Source organism: Morone saxatilis, unplaced genomic scaffold (assembly GCF_004916995.1).
Source record: "Morone saxatilis isolate NCDOM2014 unplaced genomic scaffold, NCSU_SB_2.0 Contig10, whole genome shotgun sequence".
NCBI classification, from domain to species: domain Eukaryota; kingdom Metazoa; phylum Chordata; class Actinopteri; family Moronidae; genus Morone; species Morone saxatilis.
The window spans coordinates 13,136,592-13,153,839 of NW_023339652.1; the positions used below are offsets into that span (position 1 = coordinate 13,136,592).

At 40.6% G+C, this 17,248-nt stretch overlaps 1 protein-coding gene across 1 annotated transcript in view; it reads right to left on the bottom strand.

Annotated features, from left to right (window-relative positions):
* Positions 1-8: 8 nt before the first annotated feature.
* Positions 9-17,248, bottom strand: part of tbc1d22a (TBC1 domain family, member 22a) — a 98,806-nt gene continuing 81,566 nt past the window's right edge. Inside the window, exon 14 of the mRNA XM_035676095.1 lies at positions 9-4,434. Coding sequence (XP_035531988.1) covers positions 4,306-4,434 — 129 coding nt within the window. The 3' untranslated portion in view covers positions 9-4,305. The remainder of the gene's footprint in view (positions 4,435-17,248) is intronic.

The following is a 17,248-nucleotide window of genomic DNA, read 5'->3' on the forward strand; positions in this document are numbered from 1 at the left end:
CACACTCTCTCTCTCAAACACACACACACACACAGAATACAGTAACTGTCAACCTCCAACATTATTTGTTACCCCGGGCATCTGTGGTCACCACTAGTGGCGTCACTCCATCCCCCATCCCCCCTCCCCCCCAGTATTCGATATGAATGTGTGCAATAAGGCAACATAACTTCTTGGAAAGTAGGACTTTGGATAATAAATGGGACAATTATTGACTGTTCGCGAATCCCCATTCTCCTTAGTTACTGTTGCTACGCCTGTCAAGCTTTCCATTCTCAGCAGATGTGCAGTTTACAATTATAACGGTGGCAGATTTGTCACTTAAAATTCTTAATACAATTTTAAACAATGGGTCCTTGATTTAAAGCAGAGGTAAACAAAAGCAGCTTCTCACTTCTAGCTGTCAACCATCGAATTTGCTGTCTGTAATGACTGTTGACAAAAAACAAGCTTTAGCTGATTAAACTAAACTCATGTAACTAACTTTCCAGCTTACTATTAAAGGGCTCTTGAAGGTCCAGTGTGTAACATTTAGGATGATAATTGGGAGAAATGAAATATAATATTCATAGGTATGTTTTCATGAGTATATAATCACCTCAACGTTTTTGTTGCCTTAGAATGAGTTGTTTTTATCTAAAGATGCCGCGGGTCGCCTTTAGTGGAGGCCGCCATGTTAAACTGCCATGTTTCTACAGTAGCCCAGAACAGAAAAACTGAAACCTAGCTCTAGATAGGGCAGTCTGTTTGTGTATTTGGCAGCTACCGTAGTTTGTCCCTCGCTGTTGGAAAGGGAGGGTGAAACAAGTGAGTTGCAATCTGCAACTAGACCACTAGAGGCCACTAAATCCGACACACTGGGCCTTTAAATATACAATTACTTTAAATGGCAACAGACAAGAGCTTGTGCTAAAAGAGGCTAAAGCAGCATGTCCCAGGCAAAAAGTTTTTAACTTACAACGTTAAAAGAGAAAAGAAGTTTCAACAACTGAGTTTGACAAACAATATCTCGGGTAATGGTTTTTTGGTGTTGAGTTTAAATATCCCCAAATCGGTTTAGCAGCTGGACAGGACTGCTAGCATTAACTCTGATATCATCCAGGACCTGCTTCCACTAAATGGAGAAATACTGAGCAGTAATCTGTGACCACACTACTACTAGTACTGTGCAGTAGGTAGTAAGCTAGTTCGCCGGACATAACAACTAACTAATGCAGCTATCGTCATGTTTTAATGTTTAACACCTTACGTCCTGTGCTTTTATTTTTAGAGAGGCTACAAAAAAAAAAGACACCACACTCTAAACACTTCAGATGTTGAGTATCTCTTTTACTACATCCCTGTGCACACTGCTTCAACATGTAGAGAAATCCTTGACATGCCTGCTGTGCCTAGTTACGGTTGCTAAGCCTTGACTGGGCAATCCCTGTTCGGGGAAGGGGATTAGCGAACGATCAATTGCCAAGTTTGAACTATTAGATGCCCAGAGTTTTATTAAACAGTTTATGTTGGTGGCTAACACACCCAAAAACTAGATGTGCACAGATATTTTCTGTCATTTCACAGCAAATTCAAAATATCATACTATTGCTTGCAGAAATCTAAAATGTTCATTTGAGTTCAAAAAAATAACAAGGATGTCTCGTGTCTCCAGAGTCAGGCACAACTTAATAGGCTTGTCATGTAAACAGCATAAAAAAATAAAACCAAAAAAAAAAAGACAAATCTTTAAAATGCTGATTGAAAGAATATATCTCATACAAAAAAGAGAGAGAGAGAGAGAGAGAGAGAGAGAGAGGAAAAAAAGGCTATAGACTTTTATATTAAGTGCAGTTTTTCCTTGTCAGAGAGCATGGGGGATGAGGGGCTTGTGAAACTGGTGCAGATTGTGTAAAAAAAATCCCAACATGTGATCAAAGACTGACAGCTCTCACAGAAAAAGCGCTGAAACTTCCAAAGAAACACAACCCCGTCCCTCTCTCCTTCCATCTCCCCTTCACACACCTACGCACACCGACTTTGCGGGCTGGGGTGACAATAATGGATCCTGGCGGAGTCGCGACAGGAGGCTCCGAACGTTAACAGCTTTGTGTTATGTCATGAATGTCTGATTACTCTCCCTCCCCCATCCCCCAACCTCCTCCCAACTTTACACCAATATGGTGCTTTGGGTAAGACTTCCCACGTGCTCTATATGAACAGAGCAATGTATGCAATGAGGATGGAGAAACAGCAGGTCATGTACACAAAATGAATAAGGTTCCTGTTATCTAATTGAAATACATGGGCTGTTTTTGTTCATTTATGTGTAGCTGTATGCATAAGTATTTTACATTAAGGGGTAAGTTTAATAATTCTCATCTGTCAAGCCTACCTGTCACATTAGAGCGGAGTTCAGGCCAGCTTCTCCCAGTCGGGGAAAGATGATTCTATGCCTACTCCCATCATGTGTTTGTTTACACCAAAGGGTCTGTCCCTGTTGGAAAAAAAAGCTACGCCCTGGTTACCTACTGTTTTTTTATGACATCATAGAGGATATGGAGAATGACAGATCCTGAAGCTGAGTGACGAGCAGGCGCTTTTGTATTGTAAGTGTCTAATACATCTCCAGGATGTCACAGTCTCTAATATCTCCGCAATCTGTGCAGAATACAAAGTTAGAAGTTAGGTACTGACTACTTTTAAGTGCACACTAACATAGAAGTTCGGTGCTTAGTTACACATGATTCAATTAAGAGAACCAATGTGGATCAAACGTGTAATTAATTTTTTAAAAAGGTGCAAGACTTCCTTAAAGATAGAAGCTGCTAAAACACCCATGCCTTAGCTGCTTTCATATGTTTATAGGCATTCAAATTAACTGGCAAAAAAAAAAGGCCTTGCTGGATGACATATTAATAAGAATCACTCAATAATGTTGAGCTCATTACAGACCAGCCTTACTGGTGTTCTCACCGGAACAATCAGGTCACACTTTTCATTTGTGGAAAGTTGCATGTGCATGCATGAAAATAAGGCCCAAATGACAGAAGGAGAGAAAGGGGTGAGAGAATACAAAGACAGAAACTATGTGTCTTAATTAAGGCAAAATTGTTCATTTGGATCTTTACTTCGACAAGAAAAAAAAAAAAAAACACAAAGCAGCACATTTTTTCTGCAAATACCAAATTTACGTCCCATGAGGATGATTCAATTTTTCAGCTGGACTGCAAATACTTTATTTTGACCCCACTGATTTGTGTTAATCGTTGCATGCCTTTCTAGTAGCCTAGATTTCTAGTTGTACCACTTGTGTTTTAATGTGTGTTCTGAGGTAGTCCTGGGTTCATAGAGGAGGAGGAGTTAGTAGATAAGACATGTCCCTTCATATATAAGCAGGTCTAAGGAAAACAAACTTTCTTACTCCTAATGGCTCACTACCTTCTGTGATGTCAATGTAACTCCTGAACTGCAGCCTCTTACCACTGCTAGTCTTGCACTCAAAACGTTGTGATGCTGCAGTGCGGGTGGGAGGACGGGCTGGGAGGGGCGCGCAGGGGGTGGGGGGTTGTCAGTCTGTGAGGGGAGACATTTTCCACTCGCAGACTGACAGTCTCTCTCTCTGTAAAGTCCTAGTGTGTTTGAAGCGAAACAAACTGTGTCCCTTCTGGCACGAAGCAGGGGAGAAGAGGAAAACAGGAACATGTCATGTTCCTTCAGGTTGTTTTGTGACCAAGAGAGACGGCTCAGATATGTAAACCATCCAGTGCCGTGCCCTTTTGCCATCTTTCTTTGTCTTTGCAAGCAGAAAAAAAGGTCACATTTTTGCCTCCGGGAACAAAAAGTAATGTATTGCCATGGTATTGGAAATAACAATTAGCAGAAAAGAACATTTTTCTAAGCCAGACTAAGCCCCCCGGCGGTGCTGAGCAACAGTTCAAGGTCCTGCGTCAGGCCTGAGGTTGTACTTTGAGGCGTCAGCTTGAGCAGACTGAATTTGTTGTGGTCTTCGACGATGAAGAGGTTTTCTGCACTGGACTGAAGGAGTGCACATTTCAGAGATGATCAGAGAAAAATAATTTAAAAAAAGGCTCCACATCAACATGTTAGAATGCTACACCGCACGTCCTCTCAGTCATTGGTTGATTCAAATCTCTTAGTAGCTGAAAGGCCCATTGGGCGATATGGGAAAGGGAGGTTAAGAAAAGGGGGAGGTCCTTCTGTGTAGGAGTAGAGGCCTCTAAAGTCCAGTAGACGACTGCAGGGCAGAAAGGAGGAGTGAGAGCAGGAAAAAGGAAGGCCAGCGGCTGCGGAGAGCCACGCTTATCATCTTTTGTAGTGGTTGGGCGCATCGGCAAAGGCAAACTTCAACCTGTAGGCTTCAGCCAGCAGTACGCTCACTTCCTCGTTGCCCCAGTGCATTGTGGGAAGGTTCTGCAGGAGGATCATCAGACCCTGTTGGGAAAAAAAGAAAGAATGGTTTAGAGATCAGTTTCAGAGATATGAAGAACATAAATGAACAGATGAGTTAGCTGTCTAACCTTCAAACAGTGTTTGTTCTGAGTACTAATCAACATGTAATGGAGCTATTGATAGGTGTACTTGTATATTAAGGTATATTCTGTTTTCCCTTTGTCAGTTTTACACTTTGTTTGATGACAGTAAAAAAACTATTCCAGCCTTAGGTCTGTATAGGAAACTGAGTAATAGCAGGTGTAAAGGCCTGTGATCAGATGTCTTAATCTGTATAAAATATCCAAATACAAAATAAATGTTCATACTAGATATGAATGGGGACAAAATGTTACTTTTATTAGAAAACTACAGAGCCCCAAACTATGTAAAGCTATCTAAACGCAGCTATAGAGCAATATATTACAAGTTGTAGTTGCATTTGGGATACCACAAAGTATACCCTTCTGGTCTGGTATATACAAATGCTAGTGTAGCAGACAGGCACAGTTACACTTGTTTTCTTCTTTTTCCTGTGTGTTCTAGTGTGACACAGATGTTATTAACTCAGTCAAAGTGGTTTAATAACAGCTGTGAGAGAGAAATGGCGGAGAAAAAAAAGAGAGCCGGGTGTGGGTTTAAGGAAAAAAGAAAATCAGGTGTCAAATACAATTCGGTGGAGCTCAAGCCCTTCCCCAGATTCCTGTTCTGTACATTACTATTTAAGTAAGTAGACAGACAACAGCAACACACCCCCTCACACACACATACGCCGAGTTCAATCTCGCCGAATAATGCCTCGCTCTCAAAGGGGAATGAGACTGGTTAGCAGTGAGACAGACCGATTCTGTGTGTGTGTGTGTGTATACGTGCATGCTATGGATCAGTGTCCCGGGAGCTTTCATCATCGAAGCTGAAATCATTGCCGTGACAACAGGGTTTACAACCAATCATGGTGTTGATAATCACATCGGAGGACAAATCACGTTGGGTCTTCTGGCGTCGGCACTGGCCTGACTTCTGAGCAGTTTGCAGAGGATGTGACCGTGTTACAGAAAGTATTTTAACAGCGGCTTAAGTATTTGAATGTAATTGTAATGAATTATGTGTCAAAGTGCTTCGAAATCTTTATGCGAACCCTCATCTTTCTACAACTACTGAGAAAGTCAAACTACACAAAACTTTGCGAGGCACTTTGTATTATTTTACCCTCCCACGTATTAAATTTAAGGTGTTTGGCTCCATTAATTTTTTTTCCTTCCTCGCACGTTTTTAATGAGCCGGTGAGACGACCCTGATGACTTTTCAACAAAAAGCATTTGTATTCCGAGTGAGGGTGGAAAAGTACAAGTTTTCTTCAACTAATTAAGCTCAAAAGCTGCCATCCTAGCCAGATTTTACAGATTGGGCTGCAGCTGTGAAGCACCTCAGTTTTCTGAAAAACTTCAGGGTGCGTCTCCGTTTTGACGTATACTACATTCTAAAAATGTTGTTGTTTCTCCTAACTGGAAAGAGTAGCTGGTGATTATTTTGTTGACTGACTTTCAGAAGCCTCAGGCCCTCAAAATGTGTTAAAATCTTGTTAGAGCATTTTAAAAATTCACAGGCAGCGAGCGATGGAGCGCTGCTAAAAAATGTGAACAAATTTGGCCTACAGTGTCGTCGAACATAAAACAGGACTCTCGGTTCATGGAAACGCTGCTCTGTATCACAATCATCAAAATCCTGCCGCTTGTTAATTCTACAGTTAGAAAAAAACACTATAATAGATGTTCCTCTGAAAAGAAGACCTGGACCTTGACTTTGAAAGGTTGACCTATTGACATCCCCCTTGGCACAGAAAGACGCACTTCTCTGAAGTATTTTCACTTTGAGGGAAGGAGAGGGATGGAGAGAGACTGAGAGCGGAAGAAAGAGAGCGGGCAGCCTGATCAGAATTCAGCTTGCCTTTCTCTCATCTGTATTCAACGGAGCATCACTATCAGCTCTCCCCTTTCATCACTCACCCTCTCTCCCATTCACACACGCATTCCCAATGTTGCTCACAGCTAAAGGAGTGCATGTGAGCATAAGTGGGTTTATGTGTTGCAAATGTGTGTTTGTGTTGGAGCTGGTCACATGAAATCAGATGCTAAAAAACAACAACAGCAACAACAGCAACAACAGCAACAACAACAACAAAAAGACTGTTTGTATCTGAACATTTGTCATCAGGCGCATTAAGCTGAATACAAATCACCGATATTTCATTTAAACAGAACAAAGAGGGAGCAGGTAAAAGAGAAAATTAATTATTTAAAAAATAACCTGTCCGTCTGAAAGAGTGCAGTTCATGTGTATATATGGTATGTATTTATGTGAATGTGTGTGTATGGTAAGTGTGCTTTACATCGCCCTAGTTGTCCTGGCTGCCTGGGGCTAGACACCGTGTATATCTCGCCTACTGTACTTCACTGCCCCAGGCACAGGAAAAAGGAGCGCTTCCCTATGGATGACAACACATGACTTTAGTTGCTAGACTAAAGGAGTCCCCTTACAGTGATTTTTTTAATGAATTTATCATAATAGGAGAATCTTTCAGCAGAAATGGAGTATAATATGCAACTTTTCATTAGTTATAATCACCTGAAATTCTTCTTTCTTAGAAAGAGACGGTTTTATTAACAGACACAGCGAGTTGCCTTCCATGGAGACTGCCATATTGAACAGTGGTAATAGTAGCTCAGAACGGACAAACCAAACACTGGCTCAAGATAGGGGCATTTTTTGCGGGTACCGTAGTTTCTCCTTCAATCTTGGAGGAGAGGTCGAATGACAGAGTTGTACCCAGAGAAACAGCGTTCCTTACATGTCTAACTTTGCCGTAGCTTCAGGCTCTTTAAACAGCTCAAGGGATTGTTGCTGATTTTTAGATCAAATTTTTGCAGAAAAACTAAAGCAATTTAAGAATCTCTCAGATGATCAGCTGATATTAATACGGACAGCTTACACACAGGCTTTTTGTATATAATTTCCTCCTTGTAGCATATTTGGGTAGATTGGATAGATAAGTGGTAGGGGTGAAATTTACTATGTGCTACCATATCTTTATAAATCAACAATAGGCACTAATTGCTATGCTACAGGAGAAGGACCAACCACCGTCTAATCAAGTGCTGCCTCGAGTGTTAGGAAACACACCCAAACAACCGACATACACAGGAGCGGGCTCACGCCTGCTCCGCCACACAAGTACACACCCATAGTGACTGAGGAGCTTCATTAAGAGCATATTTCTGCGTGGTAACCATCTGCTGGCTATCCCTTCTGTTGGGCTAATGACTTTAATACGGTTTAATTGCATACATCTCGCTGTCAGGGGGGAATGCTGCACTCACTCCACTCCACACAGGTGGCAACACTCCACACTGAGAGGCCACAAGTGTCTGTGTGAATGACTGTGTGCACTTGCATGAGGGAAAAAAAAGGAATCGTGCAATTCATGAAATTCGATGTATGTTTAGCATGTGTTTGGGGGTAGCGTGACGCTGTGCATGAAATTATAAACAAGAGAGAGACGTAAGTCAAGACTGGATTGGTGTATGGAGATGTATGCATGTTCGTTACGGTGTGTGAAATGAGTGAAAGAGATGATACAGAGATGTGTGTGTGTATGTGTACTTTAGGAGTTTATGTAGCTAGACTTGTTGTCTAGCTGTGTGTTGTTGTCTATTGTTGTTTGTGTGCTTGTGTGTGTGTATGGTATATGCGTTTGTGTATCTGGGGGGGTGCTTGTGGTTATTCAGGCATGAATATCCATTTATCCTACAATGTTAACAAACGCATTGATCCACCATTACTGTATACAGTATGCTACAAAAAAGGCAATTAGCTCTCCATCTCCTATGCTTGGCAAGGCTTAAAGTGGTTAATGGCTATTGATAGTGAGGGGAAAGCAGATTGTCAATAGGAAGAGTGCTAAGGCTCTTTCTTCAAAAAGTGAATGGGATAACATAATGGTTACACAAAGAGGCAAGGCCACAGTCAAGTGGAATGTACTTGCTGTGCGTATAGTTATTGTTTTAACCTGCATTTGGCTGGGGTGAGCTGATTTAATACACTCCATCCTCATCTGCACTTCACATTTGTAAAGCCACAACTTTAAGTAAAACAAGCGCCACACAATCCCTGAGGCAAAGCAGGGCTGATAAATATGAAGGCACCGCTTTTCGAAATATGCTCAACCAGGAAGGAGGAGGAAGGAGGAGGAAGGAGTCATATCTGTGAGCACCGAGTTGGATGAAACTGTTACGATTTACAGATGACTATTATTGAGCGGAAGCCTCAAATGGAGTCAGAGAGAAATATTACTTCACAGTGACTGGAGCTTTCTGCAGTAATGGTGACTTCTGCTTTTTGCAATTAAACACTCACACACACACAGATAAAACACACAATTAAAGCCCACTCTTCCTGTGAACCAAATAGGCCATTTACTGGCAGAATGAGATGGTGCTAAGTGAAGTGAGTACAATGAGTGCCCAAAGTCCTGCGAGGTGCCTCGCTGTCATTCCTGTGGTGACAACTACAGCTCCCTGCAGCAAGCAGCCAAAGCCCTGGAGAAATTAATGCGGAAGAGATGACAGGTGTCACAAACATAACAACAGACACACATTTGTGGCTAAAAATGGCAATCGTCTGTAGTAACTGCTGTGTTTCTTTGACATGTATCATTCCACCTCCGACCTCCTCAACCAACACATCTACATGAACACACACATGGAGATGAGGTTGTGCACACACACACATATGGACTTTCACCTACGTGCACAAACACTTCAGGTTGCTGGTGGTGGTAATGGTGTTTTGCAGCACCCTGAGGTGTAATGGGCCTAGGCACTGCTCTGTCAGGGCCATTAGCTTTCTGTAGTTCGTATAATTACACAAAATGGGCACTCTGGCAAACAGTGGGTGCTAATGTAGGAGTGGGGGACTGTAGCATGCGGAGGTAAGAGCTGACATAGGATGGCACAGCCAAGTTGTCTTGTGAAAAGGTTGGCAGGTGAAAAGCTTAGCATATTAATATGGCGGTGGCACTTAAAAGAGTCCCACCACCTAGCCATGTGTTATAGTATAATGTCAGTAGGGGGTGCAACAAATGTGAAAAAGTGATGTAAAACATTGCTTGTGAAAACCAAGCTGCTGGGCTGTTAATGAAAAAAGAATAGGGTCACACCTTGGACCCTATTCAAAAAAAGAATAGGGTCCAAGGTGAACTTAACTCAACTACGGTCTTTCCCGAACTGTAACTAAACGGCTTTTGTTGTCTAAACACAAGCACAGATGGGTGTCTGGATGTGATCACTTGTGTCTGCAGTCAAAGTCCTGCCTTTTTCTCTCTCTTTTTTTTTTAAATGAGGAGACTCTCTGTGACTGTGAAAACAGACAACAGCAAGGGAAAAGGGCAGGAAGCTGTCACAGAAGTCAGAGCTGATTTGGTTCAGCACCTTGGACAGAGATGATTGTGTTTTTTTAATGTAATCTTCTTAATTACATTTGTAGTACTTTAGGGGTGTAGGTCTTCCCAATATTAAATACTGCATTGTGATGTTAATGCTTTAAAACAAGTCAGAATCACAAATGCGTAGAAACAGTTTATTTCTTTTTTTACATTACATTACTATAGCACAGTTGAAACAGCAGTTCCCAAATTATTCATGCATTAGAAACGTATTCCACTGTAGTAATGGACAATTTGAGGGAACTGTGCTGTGCTGAGTGGATAGAGAGACAGAGATGCACATGCACACATTGCCTTCCTTTTGTCTTAAATATGTCAACAGCTATCTCTAGGGGAGTTTTCTTCTTGTACCCGGGACAACCGGGGTGGTTTAAGCTGTCTTTAGCCCATTAAGAAGAGCCTGTGCAGATTCTCATCTTTAAACAGTTCTATACAGTTACGTTTAGTCCTCAAATTCATCATACAGTAAAAATGTATTTCAGTTTTCTACTAGTGGGCCACTGGTGCAACACTGTTTGTATAATGTCATATAGTATTTCTTGATTTTTACTGAAAAGATGTCGGATCAAAGCAGCTCCACTAACATAAAGCAATCACTGATTGGAAAAGGCACAGTTAATAATGAAATACGATGACATAGTCATTATATTATGCAATCACAGACACAGCTTTAGTCAAATTAATTTTTGAAGCTTCTGGTTTTTATTTGCCTTAAGCATGTATTAATCCGCACAGTGTAATGTAAAATAGATCTATTGGTACAGTAGGCAACAATAATTCAACCCTGTACTTACAGTAACAGATTATGATTATAGATAGTATAGTGAGCTGCCCCTGCAGGCTATGAAATACAGTACCAACATTCAGAATTGTTACTGTGCAGTGGAGACTCACTGCACGCAGATATGCTGTAGTCACAAGTAATTATGTTTCCAAATGTATATGTTTAGGAAATTACTTTACATCTAATAAAACTAAACTAAACTAATCAACATGTTTCAGAAATGATTCAGTCAAACAAGATACTAAATGTTAATTAATTAGTGAGCTTTAGAGGTTGGAGGTAGGCAGATTTGTTACATTTGGACAGAACCAGGTTAGCGGTTTCTTTACATTAAGCTAAGCTAACTAGCTGCTAGCTGGAGTTTCATATTTATTGTACAGAGTGGTATTGATCTTCTCATCTAACTAAAGAAAGCTTATAAGCGTATTTTCCACAATGTTGTTCCAATCCTTTAATATAAATAAAACCGAGTGAAGACAATAGTGAGGCCCGATTATGGACTTTTACTAACTGGAAATTTCATGCAGCCTCGAAGAGCACTGGAGGAAAAAAAAAAAAAAACATGAATAAATCTGGGCAATTTTCTCATTTGACATTCATGTATTACAAACATGCTTAATGTGCAGTAGATCAACATCAGTCCAGGATTGTGTAAACCAAACTAATTCATAAAGTCCTGCAACGTCCTTTATAAAAGAAAAACAACAAGGATGTGGGATGTGGGTACAACCTTTTGGTAATTTAAATACTGTGGGAGTGTGAATACTATTAAAGTCTGAGAAGAATGATGACAGATTGGTTGAAAGCTTTCAGTACGCATGAAACCACAAGCGTGGGTGTACGTGTTGAGGTTATCATTTGGATTCTCCAACCCCTCCCGACACCACACAGAAAGAAGTATTTTAATGGTTTTAATTAAAACTAAAAAATAAGAGAGAAAATGGATATTCTTCTATGAGACAAAGTAGATGGATTTATGCTGCTCTCAACAGTTTGCACTCACAGTCAGCGGACTTTAGCCTTGCACCATTTCTATACCACTCAATGCCTGCTCAATGACAAGTTCATAACCTCTGGCAAAACGCAGCTAGAAGCAATCTAAGTACTAAAAGAGTTGTCTGTGCTTTCCTCTGTGTATAGAAGCATGTACAGTGATATTTCACTCAGCTTGAGTAGTTTCACTTTTCAGCATGTACAACGTCAAAGTTCAAGAAAAGTCAATATTTACCCATTTGCCCCTTCTTCTTCAACCATTACCACCCAAAATCTGGGAAACATTTTTGTTTTCACACCCAAACTACTTAAGAAATGTATGAGCCAATCCACTGCAATGGATGTCTGTTGTTGCTGTATGTTTGTTTAACACCGTGTTGAGTACTGCTGATCAAAATTGGTAATGTGAAGACTTCAATGGGCACTTTACCATGCAGAGGCCCGTTGAGCTCCAACATGCGAAATACTACAAAAGGAAAATAGTGGCTTAACAGTTTAACTCCAGCTGTCACCCGCTGCCAAGTTCAGAAAGGTTAATGCCACCCTAATCAAGAGTTCACGAACACGAAAAAACCCAAGAGCAGAAACGCCTCAGTCCTCGCTTTGACTGCTTATAAGGACATTTAAATTTAAAATTCAACATTTATGTCTCAGTTCATGACCCAACCCATTCTGCAAATCTCCTTTCTTAAAAAAATCTATTTCTCCTGCTGCTGCAGTCTGTTTATTCCTTACAAGCGGGTCGATATTGCTGTTTATTTGGCATTTTTGTGTCTTAATTGAGCTGAGTGGGGGAGGGGGGACATGCTGTTAACTTATGGGCTGACAGAGCAACTCCTGTTATTCTTCTGTTATCTTAGGGCAAAAAAATGCATGAAACTCTGACTCTTCCTATCTCCATTTCCCTCTCTATTGTGGATAAACCCTTAGCAAATTATAATGTCTGTAATGACACTCAGACGGCGAGCTAATCATCCCACACACAATTGTTTTGAGCTGATAAATGCTTTTAGGAGACTACCTTCAATGGAAAACTTGTGCTTTTATGCATTGATCAGCAGAGCAACAACAGCTAATACACAAGTGCGTTTGTGCACATATTTTACACACACTCACTTAATTTATATCTACTCAATGCCACACCATGACTTATCACTACATACTTTCCAAGCAGCTTTGGTCATCAAAATCTGATGCCACAATAATTCAGCGTACAAGTCCATGCAAGTTAGCTTTAAAGTGAACTTGAGTTGTCAGTGATGAAGAGCATGTAGGTGGAGGACCTATGAAAGACGGATGTCATAGAATAAAAGGCAGGATGGGGTGGAGGGCTAAATAATTACTTCCGCCATATTAAGTCCGCTGCTTTCTTCTCATTTTTTTTTCTCTTGTCCTATTGTTTTGGCACAAACAGATTCATACGCCACATCGGGCACAGCACTCAATCAACAGGGTGATTATTAAAAGTTGTTTACCAGGGGTGGCCTTGTCTCACTTTCTACACTATTGACTACAGTGCTATCCATCAGAGGAGCTGCAAACCCTTGAGAGGGTCTGCTCAATACAAGCCAAGTTTAGGAAGAAAGTTAGAGGGGAGAAAATGAGGAGGTCTTGTCATGATAAATGGTTGAAAACGATGGAATTAATTAGAGGGGGGATCCAGCTCTTGATCCTAATGGGGACTTGCTATTGCTCATGCACACACATGCAACGAAGAAGCTCATCAGAGCGTCCACACAAGGGAACAAACAAAGAAACAATGAATATTAGCTTAGAATGTTTTTATTGGTGCAGACCTGAAGACTGTAGGGCTTGACCAAAGCATTGGTGACTAGATTATACGGGATGATTCATGTATTTTCAACATAGTGACATAAATATAAATATTCATGCATAATGCATTGCAGTAAATACAAAGAAAAGGGTTTTTTTTCCAGTAGAGGGCCCTATGGACTAAATTGTTTACCATACTTTGCAGCATTTGTGTTGGCAGAGTAAATACATCTAGTGTGACCAGATGTCCCGATTAAATCGTGAGAGTTCCAATTTTCAAGCATTTGTCCTGGCACCCTGACAGGGACACACTTTGTTCTGATAATTAGTGAATGAATTTTTTTTTTCCCCGAAATAAACTTTTAAAAGGCATCTTTGTGAAGTGTGTCACCAGGCAAAATAATGACTTTATTAGGATAATGGTTGAGATGAACTCTAAATGGAGAGAAATACAAAATCTCTTTCTGTTTTGTCAATATACAAAACAGTGACAGGGGAAGCACAAATATCAGGCTGGACCAAAGCCACTCACTGCTTAAACCAGTGTTTTACATCCTCTTCATTGTTGTAGTAAAGAAAGGCGACAGTGATCTGCACCTACAGCCTCCCATAGAACAGAAACAGAAAGATCCATCCACAGACAGATGGGTAGAGTTCAGACCCTGTCAATCAAAAAGTAGCTTATTCTATGCGCATATTTCTCTATTGACATCATGTTGGAAATAGGTTAACTGCATACAGTTTTTCCCTTTATATCTTAACAGAAAATAGATTGGCAAAGCAGTGCAGTTCACTTGTACTCTGTCTGTCTGTATATATGCATCGGAAGTTTGGTTTTATTCATTCGTAGTGCATTAAGTTTAACAAATCTGTGTAATTTAGGCTTTAGTACATTGTGTCTGCAGATGCTGCAGTAACTAACTAATTGATTGCATCTCTCATAAACACACACACAGAAACAAAGTATGCAAACAAAACATAAATAATCAGTCCCACCACAACAGAAAAAAATAAACATCAAGACAAATCAAAAACGAAACAGTACTTTGATAAAACTGAACCAAACTGCCAAACTAACATTTGCCAAAAAGTGGAACTGTAAACTTTACTAGCCAGAATTTCAGGTTTCCATCTTTACATTATAAAAATGAATCCTAAACAAAGTTGTGTTGCCAGTCACAGTGATTGAAATAGTGCTGACATTTCCAGAACCGATGGTTCCTCTGGAGTGCCCTCCTTTCCTTTATTGCCAAGGCTGCCTAACCCAAGGCGTTCTCCACACATAACTGATCTGAGGACTGACGCTGACATTTACAAAGGTCCACAGTTTTTCACACACCATTAATTAAAGTGAAAACAAACCTTTGTCTCCCTCTTTCACTCTTCCACCACTCACTTTCTTTCCTCACTACAGCTCTCCTGTATGCCTTCGGGAAAACTCTTGTGACAGTGAGATTCCATTTACACAGAACTAATAACTTTGCATTCACACAAACGCTTGGCCTCACATTAACGATCATGATGGGGATCATCGCGACGGGGGCTATTCAGCGACTCTTGCTAATGCAATCTCAGGGACACGCTATTAGATGGCCCAGATCAAGAGGTTCCACTGATAGCCATGAAATCCATGCTGACAAATAATGCTCTTGGATTTGTTTGTGAATGGACACAGATTTGAGCGTGTCCTTTTGAGTCTGTAGATTAACATGCTGCATTAACAAGTGCTGCTTGACCACTGAGGTAAAAAATTAAATCACAGATAATACAGAAATCTATCTAATGTATTAGCCTAGCTGTTAACTAGTTAATCCATGTTTTTGGGACATTTTAAGTGTAAATGACATGAGAGAATATGTAGGTAGTGTATATTGTATGTAGAATGTAAAATTGAGGATTATAGAAAGGGATACTGATTACAGCCTTAATCTCTCGCATAATTGAGCAACCATCTGTTTCTTTAATCAACTTTTATTAAGTGCAAGGACTAATGTTTGTACGCAATATGCATCTTAATTTTCATGATGCAACAGAAGGCAACATGTATAGTATGAAAATAGACTGTGAGGAATGAGCAGGAAGCATGAGATGAGTGGTAACATAAAATATGATATCACAATATCAAGTGTAAAGGGGCCTTCTATACAAGAGCCCTTATTTCTGGTTGCTGGGGTATTACTCGATTTCAAAATATCACTGAAAAACATGATTATTTAGTGCATCTGTAGGTATTTTGTTTTAATGCAGAGTGGTCAATTCTCAAATGACCAGGCTGAGGTACAGCTCCACTATCAAGCAGCTCCACATATGCAGGCTTACAGACCAGGGTGCAGAGGTTTTTCATAGCAGTTGAGAGGCAGTTCTGCAGTGGCCCTGCAGGTAGCACAGACTAATGGGAAATGGCGCTGACTGTGCTGGCCCTACTTAAAAACAGCACATACCTGCATAATATCTCCCTGCTTTGTCCATTACTGTGTGTGTGTCTGAAATAAATGCGTATGACAGGTGAATATGAATGTGTGAATTTAATGGTTCAGTATGAGAGAGAATTGTTTATGTGCATGTTTATGTTGTTGTGTCTTTGAGTGTATGGCTTCAAGTGACAGTGTGTGACAAAATGTGTGTGCCTATGTTGGTGCACACGCTAACTTATCCGTGCATTCCAGGCCTGCAGTTAGCAGTAGTGTGCTAGCTGAGGTGGAACGGTGGAGAGCAGATTGCTTGGGGAGTGCCACACTCTCTTCATTGAGCAGCTTAACCAATCCAGTCCCACAACCAGGAGAGGAGATTTACAGTTACTCTCCTTACTAGGTTTGATAACAATGCATGAATTATCCTTTTTAAATTACTTTCTGCATGCATTTTTTAATTAAAACTGTTAAAGTGAATCAATCATTCGAGATTCCTCTCAGGACCCCAAGCATGTAACTTGCCGGCAGTTTGTCATACACTGCTGCTCCTCGTGTTCCACATTTTACATTATTAGCTCACAGTTTTATACGCTGAGTGACTACACTGCAGTGACTGAGCAGATTTGGAGTTATGTGTATTCAACAAAATGACCTTCAAAAGAACAACTTGTTTTTGTTCCCACATTTGCATTTGTGAGTTCGATCTTTTCAGTATAATATCTCCACAGCTTTGACAAGTGGTGAAATCTATGAAAAGGTATTATGAATATGAGATTCATGTATTTCAGGAGCATATAGGTTCCCAGCTCGGCAAAGCAAAAATCAACCAAAACAGTCATTTACAGCTATTACACAAAACAACAAGCTGTTAATGCTGTACTGTGCTAACTAGCTGCTACAAGTCTGGTTCGCCTCCAGGCCTGAGGAAATTGGACTAGCAATTCAGTGTAATAATGAGTAGATTGATGAGAACAGGCTGGAAACCTTTATTACCTTGCTGGAAGCGTATGTTGTTTCAGTGCATGCATGTTAAAAGGCTATAAACTATTTTTTTCACTTGTGTTCTAATGCATATGTTTTTGTGTCTTTTTGACTTGTCTGATAACATTTTCTGCTGTTGGCCAGTGTCTCTTAGGTATGTAAAAACCTTTTTTTTCCTCTACCAATTTTGATGTAATGACTGCATTGCCAGCTGCTAAAATTAGGCACTTCCCCCTTTGAAAACCACTAGCAACAGGGAGAGAGATGGTGGAGTGATGGGCTCGCCACGTTAGCGGTGCCCATGAGCAGTTTCTTGGGGTTAGGTTGCCTTGCTCAAGGGCACCTCGGCAGAGCACAGGAGGTGAAACTGGCACC